The sequence below is a fragment of the Lissotriton vulgaris genome, chromosome 2_1, assembly GCF_964263255.1.
Source record: "Lissotriton vulgaris chromosome 2_1, aLisVul1.2, whole genome shotgun sequence".
In the NCBI taxonomy this organism is placed as follows: domain Eukaryota; kingdom Metazoa; phylum Chordata; class Amphibia; order Caudata; family Salamandridae; genus Lissotriton; species Lissotriton vulgaris.
The window spans coordinates 680,488,439-680,506,905 of NC_141687.1; the positions used below are offsets into that span (position 1 = coordinate 680,488,439).

The following is an 18,467-nucleotide window of genomic DNA, read 5'->3' on the forward strand; positions in this document are numbered from 1 at the left end:
CACTTTGCCCATGCCTTAAAATATCTCCATTAGGCACAAAAATTAAAATGGCCTGCAAAACTAATAGCTACAAAATTGGCCCACATGCTGCCTGAGTATTTTGCAAGGTTTAGGAGACTGCATGCATTTGTGTTTGCTGCAGGCAATGTTTGTTTCAATATCAGAGAACAGAGTCTCACTTTTGGGACCATGTATGAGTTTACCCAGAGCTATTGGCACAGCCAATGTGTTTAAGTTATGTTTTAAAAAAAATCTTAACCTAAAAGCTATTAGAGGTCACCAATGCAACAATCCTGTTTGTGTGAAAATAGGTGGACCTCATGTTACCAACAAAAAGACATATGAGGCCCGAGTTTGGTAGTTATTGTAAATGTAAATGTGGGTGTACTTGTAAAGCGCACTGTGACTCCAAGGAGTATTCTGGCGCTGAAGACCGCTGGGGAACCCGTCCTGGTTTTCCCTGTGAGATGGTCCCTTTCTGGGTATCTCCAAGGTGGAACCAGGCATCCCCAGCGTCTGTGGGGGGCCGTTATAGAGATGAAGCAAGCTTAATGCCCAGAGTTGCCGAGTGTGTTCCCTGGTTAGAGTAGGCACCGAGGCAAGAATTATCAAGTCCGTTTTGACCCTGGTCCACGACCCTGCGACGTCGGGAATTGAACCCTGGTCCCGGGCCGTTCTCTGCTTACAGGTCTGCCGCATCTAACCAGTGAGCCACCTGAGCATCTTTGGATGAGCTCCACAGGGGTTGATGCTAGAAGGGCATTCAGAGTTATGAATATTACAGCCTGCAATGTCTAAGGAGGAGCAGTCATGCACTGTTACAAGAGGGATTTGATCCCTGAATCCAAAGCGCTCTCCGAATCTTAATTCAATAAAGGAAAGTGGTTTTAAACAACTTAATATGATTACTTTAGAGAATACTATGTGAAACATATATTAATGATCTCACTTTTAAAATGTTAAGACTAAAATAAAAATAATGGTGTGCAAACCCTCAAACCTCAGCAATGACAGGTGCCTACAGCTAATGTGCTGAATCAGTACGCTTTACATATGTTCTCACGTATGGCGATAAAACGTGTGCACCAATTTATATAATTAACCAGCTGTGCAATTCTAGTAACCCTTACATTATGTACCAACGCAAGAAGCATTCAGCAAATTTCTGTAAAACGTAACTCAAAATAAAACATTATCATTTGGACAACATAAATTAAACATGCAAATTAACACATTTCAACAAGCTGCTTGATAGTGTGCAAAAGGTAGAAGAAGTCAGGCACGCACACCACTCCCCTCACCGTCACCTACCTGTGTAGGGCCTGTGCATCTCTTGCTCTGCCAGTAGACAGCCCCATACTCTTCATCGGTCTTTGCACCATCATGGTTATTTTAAAACAATATCTGATTGAAATGTTGGTTAGTGCCAAATAAACAAATAAGACCGTGGTCATCATTAATGTTCAGTCAGACTGTATACAGGTCGAGTTGTTCCCCAAATTAATGAGACCTTTCAATAGTACATGGTGTGAGATTTGAAGAAGTGGGTATCCTTTGACCTTTGCCACTTATGCTACACCCCTCATCAATACGGTGTCCTCTCAAACTCTGAGTTTTATAGAATACCCTGGACTACGGTAGCATAGTTGAAAACACAGCTTATTGCACGCCTACTTCTGCCATTACAGGCTGGACCAAGGTACTTGGGTGAAGGAAATCAGCAACCAAAAGGCATATGCTACTGAAAGAAATGGATTTGAGACACTAAGCGACTAACGTATTGGTTTACGAAAGTTAAGTGGATCATTTACAAATCGAGTTCCAGAACAAATGTTAACGAGCACTGGCAAAGCGAACGTGTCTTGCCTTCGTGACCTATTGGCTTTGCAAATAATGTATATGTACAGCATCTCTGATACTTTGCAGCATAGCTAGGTAGGAGCTTTTTTTATATTTAGCAATCTGAATTGAATTGGTAAATATAAGAAACAGTAGTGCACAAAGTGTATTTTTTTAGCCAATGGGAGAAGCAACACAGAGGACACAGATGGAGGAAATCAACATGGAGGTTGGGGCAGAAGCAACATAGAGGATGATGTACAGAAGCAGCATGGTAGGTGAAAGCAATCTGGAGGAAGCAGATAGGGAAATGAAAAACAGATGGCAAGGGACAGCAATGGGAAGAGAAGGGAGGGGGGGCACACCGATGAGAGAAAGCAATGTGGATCTGGGGGCGAGAAGCACATGGACAAGAATGCAACACATGGGACAGAAGCATATGATGGTGAGCCTGGCATGGAGAGCTTGGAGGAGAAGCAGATGCGCAAAAGAGAGCAACATGGATTGTGGAGGGAAGAAGTACACAAGGGAGAACACTGGAAAACATATGTACTACCACCTAATGCTTAACCCAAAAGAAAAAAAATTGTGTCTGAAAATTAAGCATTAGAAGAATAGAAGTAATGAGGTCCCGACCCACAGGCAGGAACGAACATAAGAAGATGAAGGAAAGACCACGCAAGCGAACAAACCAAAAAGCAAGGAAATAAGAGTGACAATAAAGCCAACCAATGGTAAGTAATGGGTGGGCTCTAAGCCCACTGTAAAATTATAATAGATCTTTGCTCAGCCAGAAACAACTGTGTACTTAACGACTGGATCACAAAGTCACGTGAAGAACATAAACAACAATAGGTAGACATAGAAAAGCTTCAAGGCGGTTCAACATTTTCTACTGATTGAATACAATGAGCCATATCAAATATATCCTTGAGAACAAAATATCATATTCCAGTTTGATGCAAAATGAATATTATACGTTTTGAGATTACAGACTATGGAAACTATAGACACAAGTTGCTAGTTTGCTGGTCACCATAACAATCGCTACCGATGCTTTGCGTTCTCAATTTACGGTAGTGAGGGTCATTTTATTTTGTTGTCTGGCATGTCACCGTACCTGAACACTAGGCTAAACCCCCAAACAAGATACAACAGAGATCAAATTTGCTTTTTGCCCTCGTGGACTCTTAGGACAGTACCACTTGCTATAAAAAAATACTTTCTGACGTCTGAGTCTGTGGCCTTTATTGAGAAACATTCGGACTCCGAAGCCTTTTACTATAGCCTTATAGCCTGCCGTAGCGGGCTATACCGGCTATTAAAGGCCTGCTGAATCGTTAAAGGCCCGAGCCGAAGGCGAGGGACTTTAACGAAACAGCGGGACTTTAATAGCCGTATAGCCCTGCTACGAAGGGCTATAAGGCTATTAGAACATTCTGCCACTAGAGGGCAGAATATTCTAACAAATTAAACAAAGGGTTCTCGAAGCTTGAGGGGATATAAATCCCCTCGAACTTCGAGAAGCCTTTGTAGAACATTGGAATGTTGCTCTGCGGGCTTTTACCGGCCCGTAGAAGCAGGGAGCACTCCGTTGTCTGCACTGGAGCTCCCAACATTCCAATGTTCTAATATGCAATGTATTACAATTAAAGAGGTGTTTCAGAATTCAGAAAATTGGGAAGATCCACACTGAGGAAGGGGCTGTAGATGTTAAATACATTGCTGCAATAGCAAAGTTTGCTAGTATTGAATGTTTCCTTGGCTCGGCGCCATAGTGGGGGCACAGATTAGTATCAAATCTCCGATTGTTTCCTTGAGCGCCGAAAGCACCAGTGACAGATTTACAGAACTTGAGATCTCGTTCAACAACCACTGACCTTCAACCAGTTCCACTCCATGCAGGTGAAGGTATCACCTGCAGCAAGTGCAGCTCACGGAGAGTCAAGAATTCACATGGCTCTTTTAGCTAAATTCTCCCCAGCACTGACAGCGACAGACAGACATGGCTCCTAGTTAAGTAGTGTATTCTTGAATACTTCTGCTGTGAGCACGCGACAGGAGGGTCCGCGAGTCATCCAGCACTTTAAAAAGAAAAGCTGGACGTATAATATGTATGTGTAAGTACAGTGTGTACAGAAAACCTGTTCACAAATATTTTTATTATTAACGGAAAGGATTTATGATGTAAGGTGACGCCATTTAAACGGGTTCTGACCTCAAGGCTGGCAGTAAAAGAGACGCAGTTACTTCTAGCCTTGCTTCTCATAAGTAACGACTATAAGTACAAAGTGTGTGTTTAGGCACCGCTTGCAGGTTTTTAAAACACAAAAACAGCATTGTTATTCACAATGCCAATAGCTCAAACTCCCGCAAATGCACGACCTATTGCATTGCAAATGCTTGTTTATTGATGTATTTAGCATCAACTTGCCCACAACCTTGGACTAGGAACGGAGAATCTTCTCCAGGGTTGGAGTATTCCTTCCCTTGACATGTGTTTGTCTCTCTCTCTACTACAACCTTTTCTAAAATTCAAGAAGCCGAATCCTAAAACCCAACAGGCACCCCTTCATTCTGAATCTTTAACTCTAGCCTTTATATGAGTTTTTATGTCACTGTTTCCGTGCCACAGTTGTGTGTTATACACTGCTATAGCAATTGTAGATATCAAGTTCTGTTGCAAACCGCCTCATCAAAAATAAAATAAATGGATAAATGTGATTGCAAGCATGCCATGTGTTTTAAGATAATCAAATTCTGACATAGTTACATATAATTAGCTGAGTAAATTGCTAAATAATGGATAGTGAACACGAATGCACTAACATTGTTTTAATCCCAGTGCCAAGTTCCATTATTCATTATTGATACAATACAAATCAGTTTTCATTTTCTTTGCATACTGAATACACCAATGCCTCGCGAACTGAACCACAATAAAAAAAAAATTAAAAAAATAATTTGAAAAGGATCGATTTTATTTTCTAAAACATCTGAGTATAATAGTTCTGTCGTCATATACTTGACATATAGAAGGTGAGCTACTTGAACTTTTCGATCTTGGTGCACAGATGTACTAATAGTCTTGATTAGGATAGGAGTCAACCACACATTGACAGGTGAAATCCAGCTGGGCATTCAGAATGACCCAGTCTTGTGCAAATAACACATACTGAAAGTAATTATACGTGGATTAATGTCAAAACCTTCAAAACTTCAAAAAACCTGCACGAATGCACTACATCGTGATATAGCTAACCGGACCCTCTGCATTGGTAAGGTATCTGCTGGTATTGTTACTATTATAAATGGCGCTGTGTTAGTATTACTGACAGCCACTACTGTTGTGTGAGTAAACGAGAATAATAGGTAAACAGTTGTGCCCAAAAGATCCTGCTTTAGGCTCACATCTTTTTTTTATTTGCGTTCTTCTTTGTGTCCATAACATAGAACATCAACAGGGTCATCAGCAGGGGCCCCAACATTGAATGCTTGCTCTGTTTTCTGGACTTAACCCACATTACTATAGACATATATCTGGAAAGGAATACAACATCTATCTTCGAGTTCAGATTATAATCAACTAAGGCACACTACTGACTATCAATATATAACTAATCACTCTGTCGTTGTGCCTTGCTGGATGGAAGAGGTGTCAGGATAGGTTCTGCCAGAATCTGCATCATAAAGCCTTCTTGTTGGGCATTGTCGAGCTCAAGCTGGACTTACCTGACAATAAGCAAGCCACAGAGGTTGATGGTATCCTGGAACCTTAATGATTCTGTGAAGTATTCATATCTCCTATGTAGTGAGCTAAATGCATAGAATAACAGGCTTCTCGAACGAGTAGTTTCTGAGTTACTGGTTAGATCTCCCGGTGTGCGGCCAACCTATTAAATTAAAAGTGTTTGCTCGGTTGAATTATTATATGTATACCACAAATGAGAAACTTTAATTTGAGACGAAAATGTGTGTCTTTTCAGAACTCATAGCTGATGTTTGGAGAAAATGGCTGAAATTCCAAAATGCATTTTTAAGTTATAAATTGAGTGATAATCATTTGGGAAATGTGAGACATTATTACAGTATTACCTTGACACCCAGGGACTTTCAGCTGTGGCTATTATGTATTACCTATGTAAAGGAATTGTAAATTGCTAAGGCTTTTTTATTACTGGCAACCCTCCACCCCACCCAATGCACTGAGGTGATCACTGCTGGTAATCTTGAATAGAGTTTCCACTAAGGTGATCTTCACTGATGCTGTAATTACTGCAACACCAACACTAGTAGCTCAAGATGATTTTCATTGAACAAAAGTAGCTCTTCTTATAGAAAAGGTTGGAGACCCCTGCATCAGAAGTTGTATTTGCAGCATGTAGACAATGGGCTCAGCTATCTACCCACAGAGATAGTCTGGTAAAATGTATCTGTCTTCAACAGCTCAAGAAACCTGCACAGCAGACAAGGTCGCCAGCCAACGTTTTGTCTCCAAAATGGAAGAACTAAAAATAAATGGCTTAAATTTAGGGATATTTTTCGGAACAGATCATGTCAATGACCAACACAACCAATGCCAGATGTTTTTAAAAGAACTTTCAATGAACGTTTCAAAGGGAAAAAGTTTGTATGTTACAACATAAATGTCAAGAATATTAAACTGCACATATATTGACTTCACAGTATCGGCTACCAAAAGAACGTCAAGGTAAATCTGCATAGGGAAGTAAAGAGATGCTTTGTTAAGCTCCAAATTTACTTACTTCGATTGTGTTGATAGTTTATGTTGTGGAGTCGATGTAAGTGCAGGGCTATAATTAAGTTTTAATAATGTGGTAAAACTCCTCAACCAAGCAATTTTTTTACCATATTTTATGAAAAGATAGAGCCGGAGTTAACCCTTTAATATGGCTTTTGCCTTTACCCAGCATTCTGAGAATTGCCTTAGCTTATTAGAGATAAAAATCCAAAAGATATGCAACATTTTCCAAGAAAAAGCTGAATATTTACCTTTCAGCCTACCTATGCCGCCATAAATACAACCATCATGGGTATTGTTCTCAGCAATGAGCCTTGCCAATGCAATGTAAGGTGCAAGACAAAAGAAAGCTTTGTATATTGTAACGAAACCGTACACTGTCCTGGCTTCAAATCTTGCATCATGGGTCCTGCACCTGACTTCACTGAGCTTCTAAACACCTCAGTCCTACATGGCATAAACCAAGGTTATTAAAGCAAGATATAGTACCCCCCCACCCCCCCTCATTAAACCAAACTCTCCTTCTTTTTCCTTTTTAAGTTTCTGGGGCAACCCCGTCAAACCTCCTGTCTTTTTTTAAACCCCTAACTTTTGTTCACCTCTACCCACCCCGGAACACAAGAAACCCCTTACCTCCCTTTACCGTTACCCACCAATGAACCTTAAAACCCCTGACCTCTATTTCCCCGAACCCTAAAAAACTCATTTTACTTCTATCCACCCCATAGCCCTAGAAAACCAGTTACCTCGACCTGCCCTGAAACTACAAAAAAACTTTATTCCCTCTACTGCTACCCACCCATAAACCCTGAAAGAAAAACCTAACTTCTTCCCCTATACTCATCCCCTTTCCCATCCCCTAGCCATTTATAAACATGACTTTATAAGTATGTAGTTTAAATTTAAAAAATACCTGAAAATTGGCCTGCATGGTACTTATTGTAGTGTGTTAACCTGCTGCATCAAAAAGGCTGCTGGGTAAAGAACGTATACCACTACAGACATGCAGTCGTAACTCAGTCCAACGAAAACAGATTACTTCGGGTTGATTGTGTTAGAAAATTTCATGAGTAGCTAAATGGCAATCTATCAGGTTTGTAATGTGCTGTGTGACAGCATAATTGTTGGTTAATGGTGTTCCCTCTCGTGCTAATTACTCCACGATTACTAGAACTAAACTATTGCATCTTGATATAAGCGGTGGTTGTGTCCACAGTAGTTCTTTCCTTGTAACTTACAGAACTGTGACAAATGTTGTATGTTGCAGTACTTTTTGTCCTAACGATTTGACTAAGAAGCATACTAATGGTAAAGTTGGTGTCCAGGTTGCAGTACTAAATGTAAATGTATGGCCTCCTTCTATGTAGTACATTGCTGGTACATCAAATATACCTTCAGTGTTGCCAATACAGGGAAAGGTTTTTATATGTACTATATCTGCTTCTAGTATGTAGGAGTTTGCAATTGCAAACTCCCTAGAGCATGCGGAGCTGCATATTTAATGACTGAATATGCACACACCCAGTAATATTACAATGATTTACTAAGTGGTAAAAATGGAGCATCAAATCACTGCTTGCACACATCTATGTCAATGCACCAAACTGCCAGAGGTAGCAGAACTGACATCATCCACTCATATACTCATCCACCCATCCTCACTTCTCAGGAAATGTCCTCAAATAACTTTTTACCGTTGTGACATTTAATGGAGTGAAAAAATTTAACTATAATGAACTATGTCAAATGAAATTAACATAATAATAGAAACAATACTAAAGCATTAAAACTCAATTAAAGTTTGCTCCCAGTTAAATGAAAAATCTGCTGCCATAGAATGCCTTAGGTACAACAACAATAGCCTAAAAGTCAAACCATCATTGTTAAGCAGGACAGCCATCACATTTTCAAGTTCAGTCTCAGAGGTCCAGGCATAGGCAAAGAGGCCTAGATTTACAACTTTACATTTGATTTGCATTATTCGTTTAACACAGACATAAAGCGAAGTGCTCGCTTTGTATTTACATTCCAACGAAAATCCGGATTTGCATTGGATGGTAACCCATAGTTACGCAATGTGTCGCATCGCAATGCGCAGCCGTGCGCTAATTAGTGTCATGGAGGCAATTTTTTTTTGTTGCAAATATACTTTGCATTTTTATGACCACGAGAGGGCAGAAAAATCCAATTTCAGTTTATTAGCATTTTTTAAAACTAGGTATTTTATATATTCTAGAGAAACATTGTCCGTGCTATGCTTTACTCTTCACAATGAGGTGTAATTCTAAAAACTACATTTTTAATGATATTCTGTCCTTCTGTGCAGGACGCTGGGGAAATGGGAAATTAATTATTTGTTGATTATTATCACAAAATGTAATTGTGATTGATGAGATATGACCTTTGTTAGACCAGGCATCATTGGCATGGGTTTCCTCTGTATTTTTGCCTTTGCCTCCAGTTTTTGCTGTGTGATGGACCTCGTTTTGCTGGCCTAGATGCTCATGGCACTTTGCCAGTGCTGTTCAGTGCCAAAGTGCAAGCGGTCCCTTTGTCAATTGTTGACATGGATTGGTGATTCCATGATTGGCATATTTGATTTGCTAGTCAGTCCCTCGTACAGTGCACTGTGTGTGCCCAGGGCCCGTAAATCAAATGCTGCTAGTGGGCCTGCAGCACTAATTGTGCCACCCTCATAAGCAGACTGTAAATGTAACTCAGGCCTGCCAGTGCAGAACCTTTTTGCAGTATGGTACTGATAGTGCACAGCCTTTTTGCAGTCTAGTACTGCTATGTTGACATGGTAAGTGCACCTACTTGCCAGGCCCTATCCTTACTTCCCCTTTAATACATGTGAGTCACCCCTACAGTAGGCCCAAGGTTCCCCTGTAGGCAGGGTGCAGTGTTTGTGAAAGGTAGGACGTACCCTGGTATGTGTGGCATGCCCTAATAGTGAAAAACTGCCAAATTCATTTTCACTATTGTAAGACTATCTGTCCCCATGGGATAGAATGTGGAGTTTGCTTATAACATCGTATAAGCACAACTACCCAGGGGAACAAGATAGAAAAATAACGTTTAGTTTGCCTGAACTTAGAATGTTAAGATGCATCTTTTAGTAAGGGTGATTTTTGCATTCTGGGTTTAAAAATACCACTTTTAGAAAGTAGGTATTTTCTTGCTTGGCCATCCAGTGTGCCTCTGCTAGGATGTGTATGAACTGTCTGGCTTAGGAGTCACAGGGGCTGGGGATGTGCATTCTGTTCAGACAGCCACTTGGTGGGAGGAGCGGTTAGGTGTGTCCTGCCTTTCCAGGGTGAGTCAGGGCTGATCTGAATAGACCTTTGCTGTGTTTAGAGTAGGGGGAGGAGATTTCCTTTTACCTGAATAGGCCTGGTCTGCCTTACACAATGCTGTCTCCACCTCCTCCCAGGAAGCTGCACCAGAGAGGTTTTGACTGGGCACAGGGCTTCTCTACCACCAATAAACAAATGATTTACTGCATAAAAAGAGGGGCCCAAACCCCAGAACCTTAGAACACTTTTAGACTTCAAGAGGAACCTCTGCCAAGGAGAAGAGCTGGAGGAAAGGAGGAGGTGTACTGCCCCTTTGGTGTCTGCTATCTGGGGTTGGCCTTAAGTGGCTGTTTCTGCCAAGGGGAGGAATAATGTGTGTATCCTGCTTGAGAAAGTATCTTCAAGAGCTTGAAGTGGAGCTTGCCCCTGTTCAAGAGGTCTCCGGAACAGCAAAGACCTCACCATCTTTCTGGGCACAATTTCTGGAACCACTGGTTTCAGTCACTGCAGAAGACCAGGGCAACCGACTCTATCACTAAGTCCATCGCAGGATCCTGTGTCCAGAAGGCCCTGCAGAGAGCACAGCCTCACTCTTTAACACAACGCTGGTCTCACCGACTCCGTCAACGAGCCACTGCTTGCACTGCATCCTGTGGGCACCACACTCCGCACTGCTTTGCTACACCCTGCACAGACGACACCAACTCTGTTGCTACCTGACTCAAACATCAACCGGCTCAGTCACCACACTGTGACCTGCCAGCACTGCATTAAGCACCATCTCACCCTGCAACACAAGCCTTGGTCTCACTGGCTCCGTCAACGAGCTGCTACCTGCACCGAGCCGTGAGGACATCACATGCTGCAAAGCTTCCGTCTCACATCATAATTGCAACATTTTGCCCCACCAACTTGCATCAGCACATTGGCCGCAACAAGAAAAGTATGGTCTCACAGTCTGTCTATGCATTAAATGACCCACACCGATGCAGTTGGCGGAAATTGTGACTCTGTCGTGTTCAGTATTGCGGTAGCCCAAAACAAAGCTACTGTGTCAAAGGAACTGTGTTTCCCATTATTCCTGCAATTGAATGTTTTTTTGCACAGTAATTATTTTTACAGTATTGTATGTTGGATGTTTGTTATTGTTAGTTTAGATAATGTTTTGCTTATTTTTCTAAACTGGTGTGTTGTCCATTTGCAGTATTTTCAATGTGTAACTGTTTGCATGCACAAATGCTTTATACACTGCCTCTGAGATAAACCTGTCTGCTCATGCAAAGCTACGGGGTGAGCAGGGGTTATTTTAGAAGTGTATCTCCCTTACTCTGACTAGGACGAAGAGTCTCTACTTGGACAAAGGTGCAAACCTTTGCCAACTAGAGACCCCCATTTCTAACAACATTGGATGTCCCTAGTAGTTCATTGCTGTGGAATGGTAAAACCTAGTGAGCAAGGTGTCATATTACAGAAAGTGTCCCGTGGGCATAACCGGTGCTTACACCCACTTTGTGCTCCCCTGGGCCTCTTTGGTATTACTGAAGGTGCAGCTCTTTCTGTAATACAGAAATCGCTGACACACATGTAGCACTATCCCAAGAGGGCGTTTCCTCATTTGCATGATGTGTTCCTATGCAGTGAGGGAATCACTTTTACTATTCACCCACGCCGTACTACTGATGTGGGCACAGGGGCAAACATGCACTTAGGTGTACTAAAAGCGTGCCACAAAAAGGTAGTACACTGCTAGTGTGTCCCCTAAGGATAGCCCTCTCAAGGGATCAAAGTGGACACTGTGGACTCCCAAACATCCCACTGTGGGTGGTGCAGTCACTCACTGCAGCCTCCTGCAAGGGGAATCTCTAGTCCCTTGCAAAAGTGCAGATGGGTTGCCGCCTGCAAAGAGAAACACGAAGCAGCTTTTAAACTGCTGTTCCCTATTTCTCTTTAACACATTCCATGCTGATGATGGAGCGGCTCCGTCATCAGCTGCGGTTGGGCTGTGCTGATAACGGAGCGGTTCCGTCATGGCCCGGCCGCCGTGCCTGCGCGGCACTGATTTTGCGCCTGCGCGGCGCGTTCTATTGAGCGTGGCGGGCCATGACGGAACCGCTCCAACCGCGGCTGGTGACGGAGCGGTTCTGTCACCAGCATGCGGCCGCCGCACGGCCGCCCCGCCCTCTTAGCGCTGCGGCGGAATAGCCGCCGCAGCGAAAGGGTTAATGCACTGCCTTGGGGTCAATGCAATTTTGCAGCTGCCATGGAGGCAGCACAATCTTCATAATAGGGCACATTTGTGCCCTTTCAGTAACAGACCTATATGTGTATAATGGCCATTTTGACCTCTCAGGCAATGTTTTAGGAGAACAGCAAAACAGGACTGTACCTCATATGTTTATGAACCCATTCATTACCACTAACTGTCAAAAATGGCTCTCATTGGAAGGGTTTCAACAACAAAATTGTTCAATTATTTCTCTATTGATCTGATTTAAATCCTTTAAATTTTTTTTCTTTCTGCATAAAAAGCTCCCAGTAGCTGCATTGTGACAGAATGGGCAGAATGGGATGAATGCAGCGCCACCTGTGGGTTGGGCATGAAAAAGCGACACCGGATGATAAAAATGACTCCAGCAGATGGATCTATGTGCAAAACAGAAACAACCGAAGTTGAAAAATGCATGATGCCCGAATGTCGTAAGTGATAATGATACAATAATGTTACTTAACTAACCATTTCTTCACAATATAGTCTGTGAAATGCATTTATATCATGCTGACCGTAATCAATGATGAACAACAAAATACTGTTTCTATTTCAGATCTAATGATACATTTACTCTCTATTTTAATAGTACAAAAAATGTATTTTATTTTATTTCAAGTCATAGTTTATCTTTCCTCGGTCTGTTTTAAAAACGTAAATATTTACCTTCCACTTAGTTTTCCATTTCAGATTGATATTGTTTCGATCTCATTTTGTTTATTTATTTACCTTTGTATACGTTTGTTCAATGTGCTTCAATATAGTATTGGTTCCTATGCAATATCAAAATATTCTAAACAGTTGATTACATTGCATGCTTGCTGTATTGCCCACCTTTTCTTCAGCTATCACGCCCTCTCAGTCTAGGCAGTCAAGAACAAACACGTCACTTCTTTCAATGGCTCTTACAATTTTTAGGTCGAGCAGACCTAACCCTCAATGCGTGAGCATTGAGGTGTCTGCTTCAGACCTATTGTGGCCCGTATTTAGGAATGAGGACAGCTATCAGACGCGCGCTTTGACGAGGTCAGATTTCACCTCGGGAGCGAGCGTCTGGTAGCTGCGCATGCGCAAATCAAATCCCTTGCTCACACACACACACAGGCAGCCCCCACCCCTCTGCATGCACGCACACACACACACACAGGCGCGCGCATGCACACGCAGGCATACAACACACATACAGGCACACATACAGGCACACTATCCCCTACCTCGCATTGTCTCTCAATCACACAGTCACGCATGCGCACACACATTCCCACACGCACACACGCGCGCACACACTCCCCCTCCCCCTCCCCCACCCCTCCCAGGCATACACACAGGCACGCACGCACTTCACTTCAGCCCTGGGTCCCACTCACCGACTGCGCTCTTCCGGCGGGCTCCTCTCGCGCTCCGCGCCTCACGGCGCGTCTCGTCTCCTCTTCACAATCGGGGCTCCCTCAGGTCCGAGGAGCCCTGCAACAGGCGCCACACTCCTCCTTCTCCCCGGCCCCCTCCTGGGGACCCGGGCTGATTCGGACAGGCAGGGCGCTCCAGGCGCCGGCAGCTCGCAGACCTCGGGAGGCGGGACTTCCGGTCGGCCGCGACCGGATTGGCCGGCCGGCCAAGAGCTTCCGGGTCGCCGCGGGACTTGTTTATAATGGAAGGTCGGTTGAAATATCACTCATAATTACACAAAGCAATCTGAAACCTTGTTTTAAAAGGTGTGGAGGTACTTGCCACCGTTTGTGACAGCGCCCGTGTTTTCCATAGGTTGTACGTGTACGGTATAGTTTGTTCATTTTTATGCAGTGTTGCGCTATTCCGATGTTTAAGAGCCGAGTTCAATGTGTTACACAAAGACTTCGAGAAACGTGGTTTAAAATATGAAATCCTTGCCAAGTGCTCGCCAGATTCCACATGCTGAAGGAACCCGCTGGAACCTTTCGAAATTCTGTGCCATTTGTTTGAGAATGAACTGTTATCGGCAAAAAGCGATTGCTTTATTTCCGAATAGAACGTTGTAATGGCCGGATTTTCCGCTTAGATGGGATCAGCCCCTAGGGGCCCCTATAACCCAGCCAAAACGTACTCACCTCCCTCCTTAGAACGTATTCACAATGGATATGGATAGATATATGTATATACAGGTCGTACCTAAGGATGGGGAAATAGCAATACACATGCATGGATTTTCTACGATATCTTATTCACATCAGTTAGTCTCGCGGCCACTCCGACCCAGACTGATCTACCCCAGGGCAGATATGACACACAATCCGGTGCGTCTACACATGGGCCTGCAGAACCCAATGCTCTCCTTTCCAAACGGTTCGCAATCCTGCAAACCTACACGCCAGTCATCCCCCCTGACGCTCTCACTTATGCAAGCCACAATCCTGTGGGTATCCACGCTGGTAATCCTACCCAACGTTCTCACTAACGCTGCATATCAACGACGACCACATTCATTTCCTATGAGCACTTATCGGAACAATTTCTCCTTTGTCTACTTGGGATAAAACTATAATAATGGAATTTGGTATGGTTTCCAAATAGTTTAATGTGCCTACTATCCTTGGCATCGAAGGTCCACGTTACTCCCTATTTATGTGATCACCTCTTACCTGATTGGGATTACTCGTCCATTCATATAAATGGAAATCGCCTAGAAATGCTGTTTACCAGGATTGAACAAGAATACCAGGCACACGTTAGTTCACTAAGAACTAGGGTATTTATTGACAATGAACATACATCACAATACTATGCAACATAATTCCTGCAAAGAAAAGGTAAAGGTTAGAATGCGCGCTTATGGTGAAAAGAGCAGATGTCACCTTATTAATGTGAAGTCGGGACTCGGCAGTCATCTAGGTTCCCTTCTCGTCTCTGTGTCCTGGCTCGCCTCGCAGTCACACCTCAGCCGTCACAAGTACACGTCTGCACCGCTAGGCTCAACCTCGTCTGCTTCCCTCCAGGCCACCGGAACCTTGCTGGTTATTAACTACCGTCTCTCTCTCTCTCTCTGTTTCAGTGCGCTCCGCGCTAATTCTCCTTCAGTCTTTCTCAGAGAGTTTCGATTTTAAATCTTTCTCGGACTTCAAAGATGGCGACTGTCCGCCATGGAATAATTAATGGCAGAGATGCTAATGGCTAGATGCCGCCTACGGACTGACTGCTGACTGACTAACACCTTCGCTAATATCAAAGCCCGTTCCTTCATGGAAAGTTACGGTCAGCCACCTGCCGCCCACCAAATTCTTGTATCTCCCCGTACCAAGGACACGTTCCCAGCCGGCCGGCCTGAAGTTGTGTCTTCGGAGTGGAGAAAAATACATTCCTTCGATAACGGCCAGCCTGAGCCGGTTCTCTCCAAGTGAACAACAGCTTGAAACTAAAACACTACACTTGACCTAGAAGGCCTCTCGAGCTACCAGGCAGAGAGCAAGATGGAGTCTGTCTCGTTTAAGGCCTACAGGGCCCGCAATATGCGCAACTCCATGGAAAATATCCTAACACTTTAGCAAATGGGCAAATCATGATTAATACTTATGTATCTATCCCCTAGCTTAGATTCATAAGCCCTACACTAAGGAAAGGGACACGAAAATACTCTACTATATAAAAGGCAGGGATCCTGTCTATAGTCCTAATCCCTATGCTATGGGGGTGATAGACTGGAGTCACTCTCCATCATTCTCCCTCTTAAAGGAGCCAGAAAAGGGCAGCCATTACATTACACCCCTTGACTCCAGTCTAGAAACCACAAACTAAATAGAACTCACATCAGTAGAAGAATAATAGGAAACAAAATTAACTGACCTATGTCTCTTGCTAAGTCTACAAAATTGAAGCAGGGAAGGAATGCACTGAATAAAGCAACAAATAGCTATTAAAACACAAATGGCAACGATAACTCCCCCTAAAATCTGTCGTAAAGAATGTAGGTCAGGTAACCAATTAAAGAGCCAGTCAAAGAAACCCTGATCTATGTGTTGTCTAATTTCTGCAGTCAAGTCGTGGAGTTTGTCAATATGGGCTTGGATTGATTTAGAATGGTCGGACAAATTAAAACAGCATAGACCTTCAAAATCAGAACATTCATGTCCATGTTTTAGCAAAAGATAATCAATAGCAGCGCGATTCTGTAAAATAGCTCTACGTTCGCCTTGGGCATCTAATAACAGATCAGATAAAACAGTAGAGGTTTGATTGATGGACTTAACCATCCAGCAGGCCATCTTGCCGATTGTTTTGGCATTGTAAATGGCCAACGCAGGGACTCTAATAATAGAAAAAGCTAAACCAAGATATTCCGATTTAGAGTAAAGATGAACAGAGGAATCACAGTCCTCATGCAATGACATTGAATCACGTACCATACGGGAATGTGAATTAGGATGTGAGGAAAACATTAATAAACTCAACCTAGTGATGGCACATGGACCACCAGAAATATTTGCAGGAATATAAGGCCAGGACAAATTTCCGCAAGAAAAGAGCCAGCCAGATGGCAATAACATGGAACGATAATAACTAGGGGCAACTAATAAACGTTTACATGTCATATTATTCTTAACAGAGAGACACGAATTCGGAAGTCTCTTCAAACACAGCAATCGTTGATGAGCTGAAAAAGAAGTTGCAGCTTGTATCTTTAGCCTAATACATTCGGTGATAGCTTTAGGATCACATGTCATTATAAAACATAGGTCTCCAGGGGTTATGTTAAAAGTAGTAATCCGGGAATGAATAGGGATATCAAGGTCTGGAAGAGCAGTACATAAGGGACAAAATTCGTGGGCCGCAAAATCGCCCAGGATAACATTTGGTCGGGCATTCGAGATATTAAAAATATGTCGCAAAGTCTCGGTAGATGCTGGGACGGCGACTAAACATGTCGCTAAAATGTCAGTCACAGACCTCATTGGTGTAAGACAGAAATGTGGAGAGTTCGTCACTCTCTTTGCGAGTGTTATCCAGAAATTAGAGGACGTAGTCCACGCAGAACGCGGAACTCGGATTCTTCCATCAACCGACGTCGGTGGATCCTCTCCTCTCCCAGCGTAGCAGGCCAAAAGGAGTCCAACGCCGACACATCCTGCAGCAGCAGTCCAGAGAATGATCTGAAAAAATACAAATACAGGCCTTAATCATTCTCGTAAGTAACATTTATCAGCTGGGACAGCTTCCCAGCCATCTTTCCCTGGCTTCATCACCAAAACGGTGTTGTCATGACCGGTCGCAATAATATCAGCCTGTTCAGGAGGATTTCTAGGCGATTGCACCCATATTTTAGCTCCAGGAAGATCAGATGATCCGAAGCCTTTTTGTCCTCGCACAGTTAGCAACGTTGGGGCAGAGCCTTTCTTGATCTCACCACTGAAGACAGGCATAATCAATAACTGAGCAACACGGTCAGACTTTTTGATCAATAAATCAGTCTCACTGCTATTAAGCAGGAGAACCTTGATCTCTCCCTGATAGTCACTGTCAATTACTCCTCCGAGCACTTGAATACCTTTTAGGGCAAGGCCTGATCTGGGGGCAATTAATCCAAAACTACCGGCAGGTATACAGACACCAATGCCAGTTTCAACAATGATTCGGTCTTTTCCTGGTAAGTTTGCATCCTTTAAAGCATGCAGGTCTAGGCCTGCGGAACCTGGGGTCGCTCTACATGGAGCCAAAGCTCCGGGGGTAATTTCCCAATACATGACAGTGTTGGATAGAGAATTAGGCTTTACATCAACATTTGGAGGAAACAAACACATCAACGGGGATTCAGCATGTAACAAAGGGCGATTATTTAAAATCAATAGAGCTTGAAACAAAACATCCTTCCAATTCTTATATCGGTCATCAGTCAATTTACGTAATTGTTCTTTTAACAAACCATTCATTCTCTCAATCAGTCCTGAAGCTTGTGGATAATATGGAATGTGAAACACCCAATCAATGTTATTACTCACACAAAATTCCTGTACTAATCTTCCACGAAAGTGGGATGCATTGTCTGATTGAATTTGGAATGGGACACCATAGTACAAAATAAGCAGCTCCAGGGTTTTAATGGTATTCACTTGGGTAGCGTTCTTGCAAGGGAAAGCGACCAGAAGGCCACTATAAGTGTCAACAACTGTACAAATATACTGACAATTCCTGCTCATAGGGAGCGGACCAATATAGTCAATCTGCCAAATTTGAGCGGGCAATTTTCCTCGATGTAATTGGCCTCGAACAATTTGAGGCACCTCCTTTTTTCTAGAATGCTGACAAATGGGACAATGTAGAATGACATCTTTAATTAAAG

At 43.1% G+C, this 18,467-nt stretch overlaps 1 protein-coding gene across 2 annotated transcripts in view; it reads left to right on the top strand.

Annotated features, from left to right (window-relative positions):
* SPON1 (spondin 1) overlaps window positions 1-18,467 on the top strand; it is a 1,234,287-nt gene that overhangs the window by 1,141,139 nt on the left and 74,681 nt on the right. For both annotated transcript variants that reach the window (XM_086955876.1, XM_086955877.1), the window contains exon 13: window positions 12,427-12,594. In XM_086955876.1, coding sequence (XP_086812002.1) covers window positions 12,427-12,594 — 168 coding nt within the window. The remainder of the gene's footprint in view (window positions 1-12,426; window positions 12,595-18,467) is intronic.